The 20,129-nt window shown below is 45.7% G+C and overlaps 1 protein-coding gene across 1 annotated transcript; it reads right to left on the bottom strand.

The window, feature by feature from the left end:
• Positions 1–17,666: 17,666 nt before the first annotated feature.
• Positions 17,667–19,290, bottom strand: TMEM158 (transmembrane protein 158). The gene has a single exon (XM_065886241.1). It carries the CDS (start codon positions 19,177–19,179, stop codon positions 18,307–18,309), a length of 873 nt encoding a protein of 290 aa, XP_065742313.1. The 5' UTR covers positions 19,180–19,290; the 3' UTR covers positions 17,667–18,306.
• Between the last annotated feature and the right edge of the window lie 839 nt (positions 19,291–20,129).

The raw sequence follows: 20,129 nt of genomic DNA, 5'->3' as shown, positions 1-20,129 counted from the left end.
TTTGAAATGTATAATTCAGTGACATTAATTACATTCACAATGTTTTGCAACTATCCTCATGCTGTTTCCAAAACTTTTTTATCACCCCAAACAGAAGCCCTGTCCCCATTAAGCAACAACTCACCATTCTCTCCTACTCCCAGTCCCACAGCCACAATTCTACTTTCTGTCTCTATGATTTTGACTACTGTAAGTACCTCATAATACTAGTGGGTATGTGTCCTGTTTTTTCTGATTTATTTATTTTTGGCCGCGTTGGGTCTTCGTTGCTGCACGCGGGCTTTTTCTAGTTGCAGCAAGTGGGGGCTGCTCTTTATTGTGGTGCGCAGGCTTCTCTTGTTGCAGAGCACAGTCTCTAGGTACGCGGGCTCAGTAGTTGTGGCACAGTTGTGGCTTAGTTGCTCCTTGGCATGTGGGATCCTCCTCCTGGACCAGGGATCGAACCCGTGTCCCCTGCGTTGGCCGGCAGATTCTTAACCACTGTGCCACCAGGGAAGTCCCAGTATTTGTTCTTTCTTGACTAGCTTATTTTACTCGGCATCATGTTTTCAAGTTTCATTCATGTTGTGGCATGTGCCAGAATCTCCCCACTTTTTAAGTGAGATTATCCCTTCATCTGTTGATGGAGGCAAGTCTTTCCCTTACATTTCTATCCACTGTGCACTTAAAAAAAAAAAAAAAGAAAAGAATAACACTTTTGAAAGAAACAAAGAGGGCACCCAGCCCATATGACCCTCTCACAGCACTGGTCTGGCTTGCCCGGCCACCAAAGATACCACTGGTCACTGACACTCTTTGGTAACGCTTCTGAGAACAGCAGCTAACAGTAAGAATAACATACGTGTTTCAGTCAATTACACATAAGCATGGATTTAATATTTTGGTCCTTGGAAGTGACCAGACTGGGCTGTATGTTCCATGAGGGTAAGGTCCACGATCGTTTGATCTCCATTCTGTACCCAGGGCTCACTCTGACCTGCCTAGCATGTAGTACAGTAATACTAAATGAGTATTTTCTGAATATGGAATGAGACAGCTGGTCCACAGGGCTGGAGTGGATTGCTGCCCTGGAGTAATAATACTGCTAGTACTGTTTGTTGAGCACTGACATGTACCTGGTGCTTAACGCTCACTCTTCCTCCCAACAGCCCTGCAAAGGTAAGCATCATCATGCCCATTTTACAGACAAGGAAGTTGAGGTTAAGTATTTAACCCAAGGGAGTACAGGGCAGAGCCAGGTCCCAGTTGGAATCTGTGTTCCTGGAAGGGTGTGAAGAGGAAGTAAACAGTTCACTAGGTCATCTTTTAAAATCTTTACAACAATACCTATGGAGAGAGGTACTGATACTATTGCCATTTTACAGACAAAAAAACTGAGGCCTGAAAGGCAGCTAGCAAGTGCCAGGGCCAATATTAGAACCTGACCAGTCTGACCTTACTGCCCACTGCCTCTGCCCCACTGGACTGGCCCTGTTTCTCACTCCGTTCTGCTGGAGTCACTCAACGAGCTGAAATGTCAAGCATTGCTGGGGCTTCGGCTTCCCTCCGAAAGCAACTGGAAGGCTGAAGTGAGTCTGTGGGAATTTTGCCACCTCATCTGGCTAATTAAGTGTGATTTGCGGGCTCCTGGATGATGTGGATGTGAATCATAATAAACACGGGCTCATTCAAACTTAGTAACCCCACTAGTCATGCATCTATGTTTAGAAGGGATTTGGGAGCTGCATGAGTTGGGGCTGGGGCATTCCTGGAGGACCCCGTGTCTGTTTTTTGCTGCCTTCCTCATAGGACAAGCACTTATCAACCAGAAGAGAACAATTTGCAGATCATTTTAAATAAATAAATTTTATAATAACAAACAAACCATTGTGTACAAGATAAATTTTGCATGAATTTTAAAAAGAAAACATAATATTTTTAAAAATTGCCCCTTGCAAGAGGCAGCATTAGGTAACAACCTCAGCATGCCCAAGGTGGAGGGGCATTCTGTGGCCAGGAGACTTTTGCAGAAGGGTTTGAGAATTAATTCGCTGCATCGTTATACCACCATGCCAGTGTGTCTGGCTGCCAGCTCCTGCCTCTCCTCTGTTGGCCTGCTCTGCTCACTGAGCAAGCAGGCTCTAGTCTGATGCTCAGGGTCAGGCACGCCTGGTACCTGCCCTTGGGGTAGAGGTGGTGTGTGTGGTTATCTGCTGTGTTCCTTGTTGTGATCTACCAGGTAGACAGAAAAGGACATGGAACTTCTAAACGTGGTGCATGAGGCACCATCACACTTTATGTTGTAGGGTCTATCAACTCAGAGAATCAGAACTCTGATTCTTTCCATGTCCATGAGATGAACATTTCAGGGAAGATCAGAAAGAGTTTCCCCATGGCCTTTATTGCTCATCAAATGCTGTGTGCAAACACTCCTTTCCACACTGCTTCCATCTCTCTGCCTGATGATGGGACTCCTCAGTCATCTTAACCTGGGAGATGGATGGTGTAGAGCAGGCATCTGCAAACTATGGCAAAGGACCGTGGGCCTGGTTTTGTATGACCTGTGAGCTAAGAATAATTTTTACGTTTTTAGTGGTTGAAAAAAATCAAAAGAATAATTCATTTCGTATGGAATTTAAGCAAAATTCAAAATTTGTATAAATGTATACAAAATTCAAATTTCTGTGTCCATATATAAACTTATAAATACATAACTTTATATAACATATATAACTGTAAAATAAATAAATAAATAAATAGCCACACCTATTCATTTACATATTTCTTATGGCTGTCTTTGAGCTACACCAGCAGAGCTGCATGGCCCACAAAGCTGAAAATGGTTACTACTTGGCCCTTTACAGGAAAACTTTGCCAACTTCTGGGTGTCTTTTTTTTTTTTGGCTGCATTGGGTCTTCGCTGCTGCACACGGGGAGTGGGGGCGCTGCTCTTCATTGCGGTGCACGGGCTTCTCATTGCAGTGGCTTCTCTTGTTGTGGAGCATGGGCTTCAGTAGTTGTGGCTCATGGGCTTAGTCGCTCCGCAGCATCTGGGATCTTCTCCGACCAGGGATCGAACCCTCCCCTGCATTGGCAGGCAGATTCTTAACCACTGCGCCACCAAGGGAGTCCCCTTCTGGGTGTTTTGCTCAGAGCCCACAGGGATCCTGTAGGGGGATAGTCACAATGACCCAGGAGCAATGTCTAGGGCAAGCTGTCTCTCCTCCCTCAGTAGAGTGTGCGTGCTGCTCACAAATTCAGCTACCCATGACATTGGTGGCTTCTCCCCCAGTGGGGAAGGCCGAACATGACCTCACCTTTCCCAAGTCTACAGGTTCTAGGTAGCTAGCTCTCCCGGGACTCTCCTGGATATCTTGCACCCAAACTCAGAGTCTTATATGGTGCATGGAAGAATGGTCTTGTTCCCCATGCAACACATATTTTTTAGTCTGGCACCAAAGATTCTGATTTTAAAAAATAAGACAATTTCCCTAACTGACCACTTAATTTTTAATTTGGAAAAACATGCTAAAAATATACTTCTGGTTATCCTAAGTGAAAATATGCCTGGTTAGGTGTAAATCTTCTAAATATGATTTACATGGGGAAAAAAAAGAAGAGAAAGAAAAAAAGGATGCAGGTGTTGAATGAATTCACAATTGTTTGTTTGTTTGTTTTAAAATAACTTCCAGCAGAGAGTTACTGAACCGAGTAAATCTTAGGGAAGGGGGTGTGGATTCGAAGGAGGGGTGTGGGCTTTGTGACATTCTCCTGTGTCTGAGCCGTGAAAGTTATTCAGCCTCCCAGAGCCTGAGTCTGTCCATAAATATTTAATATAGTGAAAACATAGCCTCCCTTGTAAGATTGCTGTGAGGATTTGGAAGGTCAAGTTCCTGGCATGTAGTAGGTACACAACCCATGTTAATTTCTTCTGTTCCTTGCCTTGTGCAGACCACCTTAGAGTATGATACTGAGTGTTAACTCACAAAGTCAAAGAAGTCATTTTTTTTAATGTGAAAAATTTCTCATTTTTTGTTTGCTTCATTGTCTTGAAAAACCTTTATTCCATGGCTGTGGCCATTTGAATACAGGAAAATAAAAATCATAATTTTATAGACTATTAGACCCACACAAGAAGCCAGTATAGACAGTCTGGTGGTAAAAACCACTCATATCTTAAAACCCCTCTTCTCTAATTTGTACTATACTTTTCCCCTGCAAGTCACCCAGAAAAATGAGTGGGCACAATGGTACAATGGTACAATGAAGAAATGCTTGAGGGGTGTGTCTTTGTAGCTGGTATGGTCTGACTAGCCTGGAAGATGGGGAGGGGAAGCCAGAACACGAAACTGCAGGCCTGGAAGAACCAAGGCCTTGTCTTGTCCAACAACCTTGTTCTGTAGGTGAGGAAACCGAGACCAAACAGCTTATTAATGGCAAGGCCAGAACCCTAAGCAGGTGGCCCAGTGCCCTGTCTTATGTTACTACCAGTCTCCTGGCAGTCTTGGGGATGCTAATACTGTATCTAATGCTGATACTAATACTGTGGGACCTCCCTTATAATGCAAGTACCTGGGATCCAGGGCTTTGAACACAGAGGCAAATGGCAGGGACTTCAGACTTCAGCACGCTAGAACTGGCTGCACCTCAGTTGGCACAAGTGCAGGGCACCCAGAGGCAAGGCCAGCTAGCCAGACATCATCTGAGACAGGCCAAAGTCCTGGAGGTCAGCTGGCGAGTGGGACGGGGAGTTTAAAGTTCACCTGGTGCCTTTCAGCTTCACTCCCCACCTGCCACTACTGGGAACAGGACTCAAGAGCAAGGTGAGGTCTGCAGTGAATCCTGTGGGTGTCCCACCCCAGACCCCCTTTACAGGCCTGCGCACCCATCCCCCAGCTGCTGAGGGTGTGGTTGCTGATATCTCCCAGTTGCCTCTTTCTATGCAGAACTGGGCCAAGCTAAATGGGAGCTGCCACGGAGGTGCTGCAGCCCGTACCCCCAGACTTTGACCAACGACAAAATGGGAGGACAAAAGACCAGCCCTTTGCATCAAGTGGAGAGAGGGTACAACTCTGTGGTGCAATTCCTGCATGAGAGCCCCCATGGGATCAGGCTGAAGCTGACTCCAGCTGAGACTCCAGCTTTGCTCCTTCCCTGCCCCATCCCGATTCCTCCACTCCCTTCCTCCTGAGTGCACCCTTCAATCAATCCCTTGTGTGAATCTTCACATCTCAAGCTCTGCTTCCAGGGACCCCAGTCCTAGACAAGATCCCTCCTAGAAGGCCTTAATACGGTCCATTTATTGTGAGTGGTGCTGAATACATTTTGACCCAGTAATGGTTCTTGTCCTTGGCCGATTCCCCGCACCTCTGGCCCCAGCTCTCTCCTTTCTCTGGGTAGGTTCTGTCTTCAGTCCCTGCTCCCGACAGCAGAGGCATCTGAATGCAGCTGTTACTTGGCCATGTGGAGTTGTGACAGCTTTGGGGCAGCATTATACAGGAGCAATATCCTTCTTGCTTATTGAATCTCAGAATTCATTTCACACCAAAGGCAACAAACAAACCGACAATACAAGGCAGCTCCATGGTTATGACTGGAGGAGATGAATTGCATTGTTCATCCTCTAAAGTTGTGTTCTGTTCCTTATCAGCCTCATCTGAAACCTCGGGCTCAGAGAAGAGATGTTTCTCCGGCCGGAGCGGAAAGTTTGGTCTGCATTGTTATGTGTCGGAGATGATAGACTCGGGATGGGAAAGATAGAAGACCTCCCCAGCCCGCTCCCTGCCAACAATCTCCATCAAGCCTTTGGCCCTCAGATAGGTTTCAATATCCTGTGCAGCTGACTTCTGACCCACATCAGGAATCCAGCCTTTATATACCCACTGCCCAGAGAAGCCCTCTATCACCTTCTGCAGAGGGAGGGACCCCCAAAGAGCCCCTGAGTAGAGAAAGCAGAATGGCCTCTGAGAAGCAGGTGCCTGCTGTGGTTAAAATATGTAGAATATATGCATGAACATTTGTCGATAAATATTAGCCACGGTCACTGGGGATGCTGGGGTTGTCGCTGCCATTGATTTCTTTATCTTATGGAGGGTGTTTTCTCAGTTTTCTATGATGTAGCACTTGTATAATAAAGAAAAGTTTTCAAAACAGGTACAGAACAATTCCATTTTTAATATAAATAACTACTCACAGACACATATACATGTGTAAAAATAGACTGGAAGTATATTCACCAAAATGCTGGCAGGGCTTATTTTTGGGTAGTAGGAAGATGAGTTCTCTTTTCCTTCTTTTTTGTGTGTCCTCATTTCTAATACTTCTACAATGGATAGATAGTATCCATGTTCAAGCAAGAATATAAGGATGATGCTCTGCAGCAAATTGTCCTTTCTGAGCAGTGTTAACCCCCACGGGGTCATGGTGACAACCTGGAGCTGGCACTGTGGGATGTGCCTCTCAGGCTGGGTGAGACACAATTTGGAACTCAGTGATTCAAGCCCCTTCCAGGGCCAAAAGAGAAGAGTGTTTCAGGGCAGAGGAGAGAGTTGATTGGGCTGTCCACTCAGGGGTAGCTCTTTATTTTATTTTTTGGCTGCGCCACACAGCTTGTGGGATCTTAGTTCCCTGACCAGGGATTGAACCTGCATCCTTGGCAGTGAAAGTGCAGAGTCCTAACCACTGATTCGCCAGCGAAGTCCCCCAGGGGTTAGCTCTTATAAGAGGGAGACCAGCAGAATCTGTTCCCAACTGTTGTCCCCATGTGCTCCCGCCAGTGCCCATCCCGTTGTAGGTCCCCCAGATGGCCTTCCTATGGCCCATTCTTCACCTGCTTCAGGCTATGGCTCCAGGTCAACCACTCCATTTTAATGTCCTTTGCGCCTTTATGTGGGGTCTTTTATTGTGTGTGAGGGAAAGGGGAGGACAGGATGAGGTGGGAGATAATCTTTATGTTCTTAAAGCTGTTTTATTTTTTTAATCTTTTATTAAAGTATAGTTGATTTACAATGTTGTGTTAATTTCTGCTGTACAGCAAAGTGATTCAGTTATACATATATCTACATTCTTTTTTATATTCGTTTCCATTATGGTTTGTCACAGGATACTGAATATAGTTTCCTGTGCTATACAGTAGGACCTTGTTGTTTATCCATTCTATATATACTAATTTGCATCTGCTAACTCCAAACTCCCACTCCATCCCTCCCCCACCCCTTTACCCCTTGGCAACCACAAGTCTGTTCTCTACGTCTGTGAGTCTGTTTCTATTTCGTAGATAAGTTTACTTGTGTCATATTTTAGATTCTACATATAAGTGATATCATATGGTATTTGTCTTTCTCTTTCTGACATTTATTTTTGATGATTTAAAAATTTTTTTATTTTATTTATTTTTTTATACAGCAGGTTCTTATTAGTTATCCATTTAATACATATTAGAGTATATATGTCAATCCCAATCTCCCAATTCATCACACCACCACCACCACCCCCCAACGCTTTCCCCCTTGGTGTCCATACGATTGTTCTCTGCACCTGTGTCTCAATTTCTGCCCTGCAAACCGGTTCAACTGTACCATTTTTCTAGGTTCCACATATATGCTTTAATATACGATATCTGTTTTTCTCTTTCTGACTTACTTCACTCTTTATAACAGTCTCTAGATTCATCCACATCTCTACAAATGACCCAATTTCGTTCCTTTTTACGGCTGAGTGATATTCCATTGTGTATATGTACCACATCTTCTTTATCCATTCATCTGTAGATGGGCATTTAGGTTGCTTCCATAACCTGGCTATTGTAAATATTGCCGCAATGAATGTTGGGGTGCATGTGTCTTTTTGAATTATGGTTTTCTCTGGGATTGCTGGCTCATATGGTAATTCTATTTTTAGGTTTTTAAGGAAACTCCATACTGTTCTCCATAGTGGCTGTATCAATTTACATTCCCACCAGCAGTGCAAAAGGGTTCCCTTTTCTCCACACCCTCTCCTGCATTTGTTGTTTGTAGATTTTCTGATGATGCCCATTCTAACTGGTGTGAGGTGATACCTCATTGTAGTTTTGATTTGCATTTCCCTAATAATTAGTGATGTTGAGCAGCCTTTCATGTGCTTCCTGGCCATCTGTATGTCTTCTTTGGAGATTTGTCTATTTAGGTCTTCTACCCATTTTTGGATTGGGTTGTTTGTTTTTTTAATATTGAGCTGCATGAGCCATTTATATATTTTTGAGGTTAATCCTTTGTCCTTTGATTCATTTTCAAATATTTTCTCCCATTCTGAGGGTTGTCTTTTCGTCTTGTTTGTAGTTTACTTTGCTGTGCAAAAACTTTTAAGTTTCATGAGATCTCATTTGTTTATTTTTGTTTTTATTTCCATTACTCTAGGCAGTTGATCAAAAAAGATCTTGCTGTGATTTATGTCAAAGAGTGTTCTTCCTATGTTTTACTCTAAGGGTTTTATAGTGTCCGATCTTACATTTAGGTCTCGAATCCATTTTGAGTTTATTTTTGTGTATCGTGTTCAGGAGTGTTCTAATTTCATTCTTTTACATGTAGCTGTCCAGTTTTTCCAGCACCACTTATTGAAGAGACTGTCTTTTCTCCATTGTATATCTTTGCCTCCTTTGTCATAGATTAGTTGACCATAGGTGCGTGGGTTTATCTCTGGGCTTTCTATCCTGTTCCATTGATGTATATTTCTGTTTTTGTGTCAGTACCATATTGTCTTGATTACTGTAGCTTTGTAGTATAGTCTGAAGTCTGGGAGCCTGATTCCTCCAGCTCCGTTTTTTTCCCTCAAGACCACTTTGCTATTCAGGGTCTTTTGTGTCTCCATACAAATTTTAAGATTTTTTGTTCTAGTTCTATAAAAAATGCCTTTGGTAATTTGATAGGGATTGCATTGAATCTGTACATTGCTTTGGGTGGTATAGTCATTTTCACAATATTGATTCTTCCAATCCAAGGACATTGTATATCTCTCCATCTGTTGGTATCATCTTTAATTTCTTTCATCAGTGTCTTATAGTCTTCTGCATACAGGTCTTTTGTCTCCTTAGTTAGGTTATTCCTAGGTATTTTATTCTTTTTGTTGCAATGGTAAATGGGAGTGTTTCCATAATTTCTCTTTCAGAGTTTTCATCATTAGTGTATAGGAATGCAAGAGATTTCTGTGCATTAGTATTGTATCCTGCAACTTTACCAAATTCATTGATTAGCTCTAGTAGTTCTCTGGTGGCATCTTTAGGATTCTCTATGTATAGTATCATGTCATCTGCAAACAGTGACAGTTTTACTTCTTCTTTTCCAGTTTGTATTCCTTTTATTTCTTTTTCTTCTCTGACTGCCATGGCTAGGACTTCCAAAACTATGTTGAATAATAGTGGTGAGAGTGGACAATCCTTGTCTTGTTCCTGATCTTAGAGGAAATGTTTTCAGTTTTTCACCATTGAGAATAATGTTTGCTGTGGGTTTGTCATATATGGCCTTTATTATGTTGAGGTAGGTTCCTGCTATGCCAACTTTATGGAGAATTTTTATCATAAATGGGTGTTGAATTTTGTCAAAAGCTTTTTCTGCATCTATTGAGATGATCATATGATATTTCTTCTTCAGTTTGTTAATATGGTGTATCACATTGATTGATTTGCATATATTGAAGAATCCTTGCATCCCTGGGATAAATCCCACTTGATCATGGTGTATGATCCTTTTAATGTGTTGTTTGATTCTGTTTGCTAGCATTTTGTTGAGAATTTTTGCATCTATATTCATCAGTGACATTGGTCTGTAATTTTCTTTTTTTGTAGTATCTTTGTCTGGTTTTGGTATCAAGGTGATGGTGGCCTCATAGAATCAGTTTGGGAGTGGTCCTTCCTCTGCAATTTTTTGGAAGAGTTTGAGAGGATGGGTGTTACCTCTTCTCTAAATGTTTGATAGAATTCACCTGTGAAGCCATCTGGTCCTGGACTTTTGTTTGTTGGAAGATTTTTAATCACAGTTTCAATTTCATTACTTGTGATTGGCCTGTTCATATTTTCTATTTCTTCCTGGTTCAGTCTTGGGAGGTTATACCTTTCTAAGAATTTGTCCATTTCTTCCAGGTTGTCCATTTTATTGGCATAGAGTTGCTTGTAGTAATCTCTTAGGATGCTTTGTATTTCTGCGGTGTCTGTTGTAACTTCTCCTTTTCCATTTCTAATGTTAATGATTTGAGTCCTCTCCCTCTTTTTCTTGATGAGTCAGCTAATGGTTTATCAATTTTGTTTATCTTCTCAAAGAACTTTTAGTTTTATTGATCCTTGCTATTGTTTTCTTTGTTTCTATTTCATTTATTTCTGCTCTGATCTGTATGTTTTCTTTCCTTCTACTAATTTTGGGTTTTGTTTGTTCTTTCTCTAGTTCCTTTAGGTGTAAGGTTAGATTGTTTATTTGAGATGTTTGTTGTTTCTTGAGGCAGGATTTTATTGCTATAAACTTCCCTCTTACAACTGCTTTTGCTGCATCCCATAGGTTTTGGGTTGACGTGTTTTCATTGTCATTTGTTTCTAGGTATTTTTTGATTTCCTCTTTGATTTCCTCAGTGATCTCTTGGTTATTTAGTAATATATTGTTTAGCCTCCATGTGTTTGTGTTTTTTACGTTTTTTTCTCTGTAATTCATTTCTAATCTCAGAGCCTTGTGGTCAGAAAAGATGCCTGATATGATTTCAATTTTCTTAAACTTACTGAGGCTTGACTTGTGACCCAAGATGTGATCAATCCTGGAGAATGTTCCATGTGCACTTGGGAAGAAAGTGTAATCCGCTGTTTTTGGATGGAATGTCCTATAAATATCAATTAAATCTATCTGGTCTATTGTGTCATTTAAAGCTTGTGTTTCCTTATTAATTTTCTGTTTGGATGATCTGTCCATTGGTTTAAGTGAGGTGTTAAAGTCCCCCACTATTATTGTGTTACTGTCGATTTCCTCTTTTATAGCTGTTAGCAGTTGCCTTATGTATTGATATGCTCCCATGTTGGGTGCATATATATTTATAATTGTTATATCTTCTTCTTGGATTGATCCCTTGATCATTCTGTAGTGTCCTTCCTTGTCTCTTGTAACATTCTTTATTTGAAAGTCTATTTTATCTGATATGAGTATTGCTACTCCAGCTTTCTTTTGATTTCCATTTGCATGGAATATCTTTTTCCATCCCCTCACTTTCAGTCTGTATGTGTCCCTAGGTCTGAAGTGGGTCTCTTGTAGACAGCATATATATGGGTCTTGTTTTTGTATCCATTCAGCGAGCCTGTGTCTTTCGGTTGGAGCGTTTAATCCATTCACGTTTAAGGTAATTATCGATATGTATGTTTTCTTAATTGTTTTGGGTTTGTTTTTATAGGTCCTTTTCTTCTCTTGTGTTTCCCACTTAGAGAAGTTCCTTTAGCATTTGTTGTAGAGCTGGTTTGGTGGGGCTGAATTCTCTCAGGTTTTACTTGTCTATAAAGCTTTTGATTTCTCCATTTAATCTGAATGAGGTCCTTGCCAGGTAGAGTAATCTTTGTTGTAGGTTCTTCCCTTTCATGACTTTAAATATGTCATGCCACTCCCTTCTGGCTTGTAGAGTTTCTGCTGAGAAATCAGCTGTTAACCTTTTGGGAGTTCCCTTATATGTTATTTGTCAGTTTTACCTTGCTGCTTTAAATAATTTTTCTTTGTCTTTGATTATTGCCAATTTGATTACTATGTGTCTTGGCATGTTTCTCCTTGGGTTTATCCTGTATGGGACTCTCGACACTTCCTGGACTTGGGTGGCTATTTCCTTTCCCATGTTAGGGAAGTTTTCGACTATAATCTCTTCAATATTTTCTCGGTTCCTTTCTCTCTATATTCTCCTTCTGGGACCCCTATAATGTGAATGTTGTTGCATTTAATGTTGTCCCAGAGGTCTCTTAGGCTGTCTTCATTTCTTTTCATTCTTTGTTCTTTACTCTGTTCCACAGCAGCGAATTCTACCATCTTGTCTTCCAGGTCACTTATCCGTTTTTCTGCCTCAGTTATTCTGCTATTGATTCCTTCTAGTGTAGTTTTCATTTCAGTTATTGTATTGTTCATCTCTGTTTGTTTGTTCTTTAATTCTTCTAGATCTTTGTTAAACATTTCTTGAATCTTCTCCATCTTTGCCTCCATTCTTTTTCTGAGGTCCTGGATCATCTTCACTATCATTATTCTGAATTCTTTTTCTGGAAGGTTGCCTATCTCCACTTCATTTAGTTTTTTTTCTGGGGTTTTATCTTGTTCCTTCATCTGGTACATAGCCCTCTGCCTTTTCATCTTGTCTATCTTTCTGTGAATGTGGTTTTTTGTTCCACAGGCTGCAGGATTGTAGTTCTTCTTGCTTCTGCTCTCTGCCCTCTGGTGGATTAGGCTATCTCCTGACTTATTGCACTTAGTATGATAATCTCTAGGTCCATATAGATGGCATTATTTCATTCTTTTTTATGACTGAGTAATATTCCATTGTATAAATGTACCACATCTTCTTTATCCATTCCTCTGTTGATGGACATTTAGGTTGTTTCCATGTCTTGGCTAGTGTGAATAGTGCTCCTATGAACATTGGGGGGCATGTATCTTTTCAAATTAGAATTTTCTCTGGATATACGCCCAGGAATGGGATTGCTGGATTATATGGCAACTCTATTTTTAGTTTTTTGAGGCACCTCCATACCATTTTCCCTAGTGGCTGTACCAACTTACATTCCCACCAACAGTGTAAGAGTGCTCCCTCTTCTCCATCCCCTCTCCAGCATTTGTTATTTGTAGACTTTTTAATGATGGCCATTCTGGCCAGTGTGAGGTGGTACCTCACTGTGGTTTTGATTTGCACTTCTCTAATAATTAGCCATGTTGAGCATCTTTTCATGTGCCTGTTGGCCATCTGTATGTCTTCTTTGGAGAAATTTCTATTTAGATATTCTGCCCATTTTTCAATTGGGTTATTTGTGGGGTTTTTTTTTGTTGAGTTGTTTGCATATTTTGGAAATTAAGTCCTGTCGGTCACATCGTTTGCAAATATTTTCTCCCATTCTGTAGGTTGTCTTTTCATTTTGTTTATGGTTTCGTTTGCTGTGCAAAATTAAAGCTGGTCACATCTCCTCTCCTGTTATTGTTTTCCCTTCTACTTCTCCCTCTCTAATTCAAAAGAACAATTAATAACAATAGTACTTTTGATGATGATAATAATAATTATTATTTCCAGTGTAGTCCTCCTCTAGAGGTTGCAGAATTATCTAGGAACACAGGAGGTGATTTAGGGTATAATGTTAAGAAACTCAGCATCTTTCGTACTAGGAGAACCGAAGAACATGGCATTTAACTCAAAACAGGGTACTCCTATGATCATAAAATATTCTGAAATAAGATTCCAAATTATTACAATGATAAAAATCACAATTCTAGATCATTACACAGTGTGAATCATGATTTAAGTCCAGAGTGGCTAAGTGTACAAGGCCAAGAGCTAGGCTGCAATTCACAAGTATATCCTCTGGGATAGAACAACACGGAGCCTTGGACTGCTGGGAAAACAGCAGGGACTCAGAGACACTGTAGCACAGCCACTGGGAGGGGTTGGGGAGCTCTTCTAGGTTCCGAACAAGGTTCACACCTGCAGTCCAGGGTCAGACCAGGGTGGGGTAGACAGCTATGCGGTCAGCAATCTTTCCCCACCCCCTCCCTGCCTGCTGACCCTCAGGAAGTCTGATAAAACTTCCCAGGAGCCCAGGAAGGATTCTGGTCACAGAGTAAAGTGGGGCCTGCTGGGTACCCTCAAGGTAAGTTATTTTCTCAAGTGCCAAAAAAGCTTTCTAGGAGACAATTTGTATGAAGAGTCAAAATGAGGCCTTAGGATGTTATCAAGATGCCAATTATTTTGACTTTCATCACTGCCCCTGTGAAAGCACAAAAAATAATGGGTCCTCGGAGGCACACTAACTCACCCCGGTACTTTAAGGAGACAGTTCTGGGAATACTCAGGCAGTAAGAACACCAGGAAAATGCTCAGGGTGAGGGGAGGAGAGAGGCCTTTAATTGTCCTGGGTGAGCAGCAGCCATGCTACCAGCCCTCAGAGAACTACAGTAAATCCCCATCATCCTCAAAATATGCTTGGACCCTGGCCTTTCCCAAGGCATGGCAGAAATTACCACGCCTCAGCACCTGTGTGGGGGATGCCAAGGCTGGGCTGCAGACTGTGCGATCCTGGTAGCTGGAGGTGAGGAGGGAGAGATGGCAGCTTCTCAGGAAGAAGGTAGAGGAGAAGCAGAGGGCTGTGAATGGTAAGGGGCCTGCTGGTAGCAGAGACCCTGGCTTTGGAGAGAACAGCAGGAGCTGACCAGTGATGGAGCTGCCAGGTGGGGCATTAGGAAAAATCGCATAAATTTAAGAAATTACTCAGAGCTGATGGGAGGTTGCAGGCCCAGAGAAGAGGGAGGTTCTTGAAGATTTCTGAGAGCTGGAGACTGCTAGGAATGCTTGTCCTTAGGGTAAGACCCAGGGAAGGTGAAGATCTAGAGAACAAGAACCCCAAAGAACTGAGAGTTGGCAAGGAGGAGCTGGGGGACCTCGGGGTCTACTGATGCCTAGTGTGAGCACACTGCACGGCACAGTTTTGCACTAAAACCAAAGACCCAGAAGGGAAGAGCCAGAGAGAGTGGTATCTGGTAAATACCTGAGTTCCGGTTTCCGGTTTGTTCCCAGGCGGTCCCCACGTGCTTAAGTGGTTTGGCACTCCCAGCCCAGAAGGAGCCAAGTGTTGCACTGGGAGAGATGTCCCAGGAGATGCAAAGCAAAGGCATTGTCTGAAGGAGAGACTGCCCTGGTTTGGGGGCTGGGGGAAACAGAAGGTCTACAGCAGGAGACCAGACAGAAGACGGGACGCTGATGACCCGAACAGGTGCTGTGGAGCACCCAGGATGAGGTGAGAGGTGTACAGCATAGCAGCCACACCACAGTGACCTGGGTGGGTCTGGGCCATTGCCCTCTGTCATCTTCATCCTCTCTTAGTGACTTTTTCTCCCAGTGTTCCCAGGGAAAGGCTGAGCCATGCACTCAGTGTCTTTATATTGCTCTTAACTCTCCCAATCCTCGTAGCTTTAAACCTTTTAACCTAGCTGAGAAATGGATGATTCTTCCCCAGTGAAAGTAGAGAATTGGAACAGTGAAGACCAGCCCTCTTCTCGCCCCTGTTGTCAATGAACGAGTCATTTCTGTGCGGTGGGGGAGGGGCTAGGCCAGGTGAGAGGGGACGCCTGCTCTGACCTTCTCTCCATTCCTTTCCGTTTTTTTTTGGCACGTGGGCCTCTCACTGTTGTGGCCTCTCCCGTTGTGGAGCACAGGCTCCGGACACGCAGGCTCAGCGGCCGTGGCTCACAGGCCCAGCAGCTCCGCGGCATGTGGGATCTTCCCAGACCGGTGCACGAACCCGTGTCCCCTGCATCAGCAGGCGGACTCTCAATCACTGCGCCACCAGGGAAGCCCTCTTTCTTTCATTTTAACTCCTTCCATCCTTCTCCCTTGATGACTCCTAGATCATGGAGATCCAGAGTGTATTTTTGTCTAAATCTCCCCAGTTGAGTTCTTTTGGGACCCACTCTACCCAAACATTGGAATGGCCACCAGGCTGATGACCTCCATCACTCAGGAGACTTAAAGAATGAACTGTAATCTGGGAATTGCACACGTAGGCGCACACAGGCTACAGTGGCACACTTCCTGTCCCGTCAAAGAAGTACTGATTTAGTACTTTAGTAAACTGCATTTTGGAAGTGTTTCACTACTGAGATGATGCAAATCAAACTGACTAGGAGCACAGACCCTGAAGCTGAGCCTGCCAGCGTCTTACTTCCTTTACCCAGTGGATGGTGCCAACTTAAAGAGACCAACAGGACACAGGCTCCATCCTCACTTTGCAGTCTCCTGCTTAGAGCTCTGGCTCTTAGAAAGCAGCCAAAGTCAGCATAGTGAACTAACCGGTCATCCAACGTGTGTGTGTGTGTGTGTGTGTGTGTGTAGCACGATTGATCGATAGATCTAAATACGTTTTAGGTGTGTGTGTGTAAAAATACATAGAAAGTTTTATCAAGTGCCTGAGTGTCTCATTTAAAAAATTGATGCTCTCTGGCTCCTTTGCATTTGTGACTACACAGAATCTGACAGTGACAGGGGTGGGTCAACAGAGGATCAGACTCTGAGTGGCTAGCTCCTAATTCACCTAGAAAGGGCAGTTTCTGGTGATGAAAAAATAAGAGTCAGGGAGGCAGAAGACCCAGGTTTGGTTTCAGCTCTGCTTTTTTGTGTAGCTGTGTGATTGTAGGCAAAATGCTGAACCTGAGCCTCAATTTTCATCTTGGAAAAATCAGGGTGACTGTGTGTGTATGTGTGTGTGTTATCCTAGGAATTCTTAATATGCCTTCCAGAATTACAAATGCTATGACTATATTAAAATTGACCAAGTTTAGGAAAGTTATTGATTTTCCCCTGCTAGTTACCACAGGGTTAGAGAAGAGAGCAGTTCACAACCTACCTTGCTTTGGGGTATAAGAAGGTTTACAGTGACGCGTGAGGCTAGCGGATTTGCATTATACTGAACTTCTCCAATGCCTGGATCAGGAGATAGAGGAAGACTGCCACCCTCACGCTTTCCTCTCTAAGAGGCTGGCTTCTGCTAGAGATATCCTGGACCCCTAAGAGACAGGAACAACTGAAGCTACAGGGCAATGACCCAGACTCTCCTCCAGACAGATTCCTGTGAAAAAAGGGTCCCATTTCTTTGATATAATAGAGACATCTTGAGATAAAAGGAGGCTACATACTTTGAAGGTTCTCTTCCACTAGTACACAGTGGTTCTCAAATTTGAATCCCATCAGAATTTGTCACAGGGCTTGTTAAAGCAGATTGCTGGGCCCCACCCCAGAGTTTCTGCATCTGTAGGTCCTGGGCAGGGCCCCAGTTCTGCATCTCTAACAAGTTCCCGGGTGTTACTGATGTTGCTGTTCCAGGGACACCACTTTGAGAACTATCAAGAACGATAACTAGTATTCACTAGAACAGTATGCTCTAGAACAGTTATCAAGTATTCACTCAAAAGTGGGGAGGAGATGGAACAAGAGAAAGTAGCTTAAATTTTTTTTAAGGTGTTAATTAGTCTGTAAGAGTTTATCTTGAAAAAATCTTAATGCCGAAATAGCTCAGGCTTTAAAACCAGCTTTTGAAATGTGTTCGTATACTAAAGGTTACACATATGAATAGGAAATCTACATGCCTTTTAAAATGGGTCATTTTCATGAAAGACACCTGGCTCAGAGGAACTACCGATTTCACCATTTTGGCACTTAACTTGGTGTTTTGCAGGGCCTGAGGGAAATGCGTAAAAAGATAAATCACATAAAACCCTGTATGCCGCTGTGACGGGTGTCAGTGAGGCTGAGGGGTGGGGGTGGCCGCGTGGTGAGAGGCAAAAACACTGCCATTAGGGTCAGTAGTATGGTTTCCATCTCCCGCCTCTCCCAGACAGGTAAGGGAGACAGAGTTAGCCCTTCTCTCACTTTCTGAAGATTCCCTTCCTCACGTTTCAGGGAATCATCTTGTAATTCTTGGACTCCTTTTCCGAATCAAATAAAGACCCATACGCATCTCTGGAGGAAAATGTCTGTATTAAAAGCCAAAAAAACACATAAGTACAAGAAGAAACGCCCATCTGGCCACGTCACTGGATAGACCGACTTGGAAAAAGGTTAATAAAGTTCATTTTCAGCGGTAACAATATATCAGTGTTAAATCATTCCCATGCCTCCTCCCCCTTTTAAATAAATTAAAAAACAACAAACTTCAAATACTATGTTCAGATACAAAGAGCTTCCCTTACTACAGCAATAGCAATTTGATTTTTTTTACTAAAACTTTCATTTAAAACAGTTATTAAATATATAAAACAAATACACAGGATTTGGTCATTTTCTGCCATGAATATAGGGCACGTGGGTGCGGGGAGGAAGGAGGGCAGGGGGACGCAAAGAGGGGAAAGGGCCCCATTTCCCTCCTCTCCGTCTTCCAAGCTGCGGATCTCACCCTACAGGGCAAGGGCTTGCATCTGCTTTTCGGAGCCAGAAGCGCGGCACAAACCTGGCTTTTCCCACACGCTGGGGCCTCTTCCGCGGACCCCTCCCCGGAAGAACTAACGGTCACTACTGCACGAAGCACACCGGCCGAGTCTCCCGGCGGGAAAGGCACCGAGAGCGCGGACATAGGGAGGACAAGGGGAGGAGTGGGGCGGGTCACTTGGTCGCCGCCCCCGAGGTGACGGCCGCGGCTGCGGCAGCGGCTGCGGCGGCGGCGGCGGCGGCGGTGGTGGTCCCAGCGGGTACGGCGGCGGGGGCGGCGGCGGCGGCGGTCCGGCGCTGCTCCATGCCGTTGGGCAGGAAGCCGGCGATGATGGGCACCGGCCAGATGAGGGCGGCCACGCTCCACACGACGATGACCAGGGTCATGAAGCAGGCCACCAGCGTGGACTCGATGGGCTTTCGGTTCAGCCGCCAGCCCGGCTCGCCCTGCAGCTCCTCCAGGCTGAAGTCCAGGCAGCAGAAATGCAGCGGCTCTCCCTGCAGCCACAGCGGCCCGGGGGGCTCGGCTGCGGGGTAGGCGGGCAGCGCGGTGGGCGTCCCGGCGGTGGCGCCGGCGGGCCGGAGGCGGCCGGGGCGGCGGCCGCGCACCCAGCCGCAGCCCACGCAGAGGCGCAGGTCCTGCTGCGCGCCGCCCGCCGCCAGCCCTAGGTGCTCGATAAGTAGCGGCGGCCCGACTCGGTGGAAGGCGGCGGCGAAGAAGGCGCGGCCATGCGCGTTGGTGGAGAAGAGGAGCAGGTCGCACTGGAAGCCCCGCGGGCGGCCCCAACGCACGAGCAGCGAGCTCAGCATCTGTCGCTGCACGCTGATGTTGCACGGCGCCGCCGCCTCCTCCTCCGGGCCGGGGCGCTCGGGGGCCCCGGGCGCAGCCGAGGCCAGCAGCCGCGGGGCGGCAGGCTCGTCCGCAGACGACGCGTTGACCGAGGCGTTGAGGGGCGCCCCGAGGAGGCCCGGCGCGTCCGCGGCCCCGCCGCGGGCGGGCGGCAGCGGGCAGGCGGCGGCCAGCAGCGCGGCGAGCAGGGGCAGCATGGCCTGTGGCGGGCGCCTACGCGCGCAGGGCAGGCGGTGGCTGCATGGCGCGCGGGAGACGAGCCGGCGAGCGGACGGCGGGACCGCGGGGACTGGCGGCGGGCGGAGTGAAGACGCGTCGGGCCCCCCTCAGCCCACGGGGGCGGCGCGGAGGCGGTGGCGGCGGCTCGCTTGGCGCGTTTCCCTCCCGGCCCGTTGGTGTCTGGGGTTCCCCGCCGCCCCCGACGCGGGAGCCCTCGGACGGCCAGGCGGTTCTGCTGGGCCCTGCGCTAGCCGGGAGCAGGATTCCCCGACTCGGCTCCGCCTCCCGCGCGCCTCGCCCCATCCCGCCCCGCCCTCCGCCCGCTAGGCTCGGAGACTCCGGGGAGGGCGGGGTTGCACGCGCCACGGCGGGAGCGGGGGCGTGGTCGGGCGGGCCGGGAGGGGTGTAGGCAGCGTGCGGGGGTGGGACTCCGAGGCCTGCGCGTGGGCCTGGACGGTCGCTTCTGTGGCTGTTTTCCGATAGTTTGGGGTGGGGTGGCTTGGCCCGGCTCGCGAAGCTTGCGGACGCGCCCTGGCGGCCCCGCCACACCGCCGGAGTCCAACTCCAAGCGGCGAAGGCACTTTGAGGGAATGGCGTCCTCGGAGGGAGGCTTTTGTCACGCCTGAGGCGGGCCTGAGATGTCTCACCTTAGTGCTCACCTGGACCTCGCTCCTTTTACAGAAGGTAAAACTGAGGCGGAGATAGGGGGAAAGACTTCCCCAGGCCACCCCAAGAGCCAGAACCAGAACTCCTGGCCACGAGTGACTCTTAGGTCCGGAGAGTTTGGCGGGTTTTTAATGTACCTCCAACACAATAGATCCACTTGGTATTCTCACAGCAAGCAAACCCCAAAATTCCAAGAACTCTATGGAGTTGGGGTTGAGAGGGTCGGGTGGGAATGTGAGCCCCATAACCTTGCAGCTCTGGG

The sequence above is a fragment of the Phocoena phocoena genome, chromosome 10, assembly GCF_963924675.1.
Source record: "Phocoena phocoena chromosome 10, mPhoPho1.1, whole genome shotgun sequence".
In the NCBI taxonomy this organism is placed as follows: Eukaryota; Metazoa; Chordata; class Mammalia; order Artiodactyla; family Phocoenidae; genus Phocoena; species Phocoena phocoena.
The sequence above is the reverse complement of the archived record's forward strand: the minus strand, read 5'-3'. Positions and strand labels throughout refer to the sequence as shown.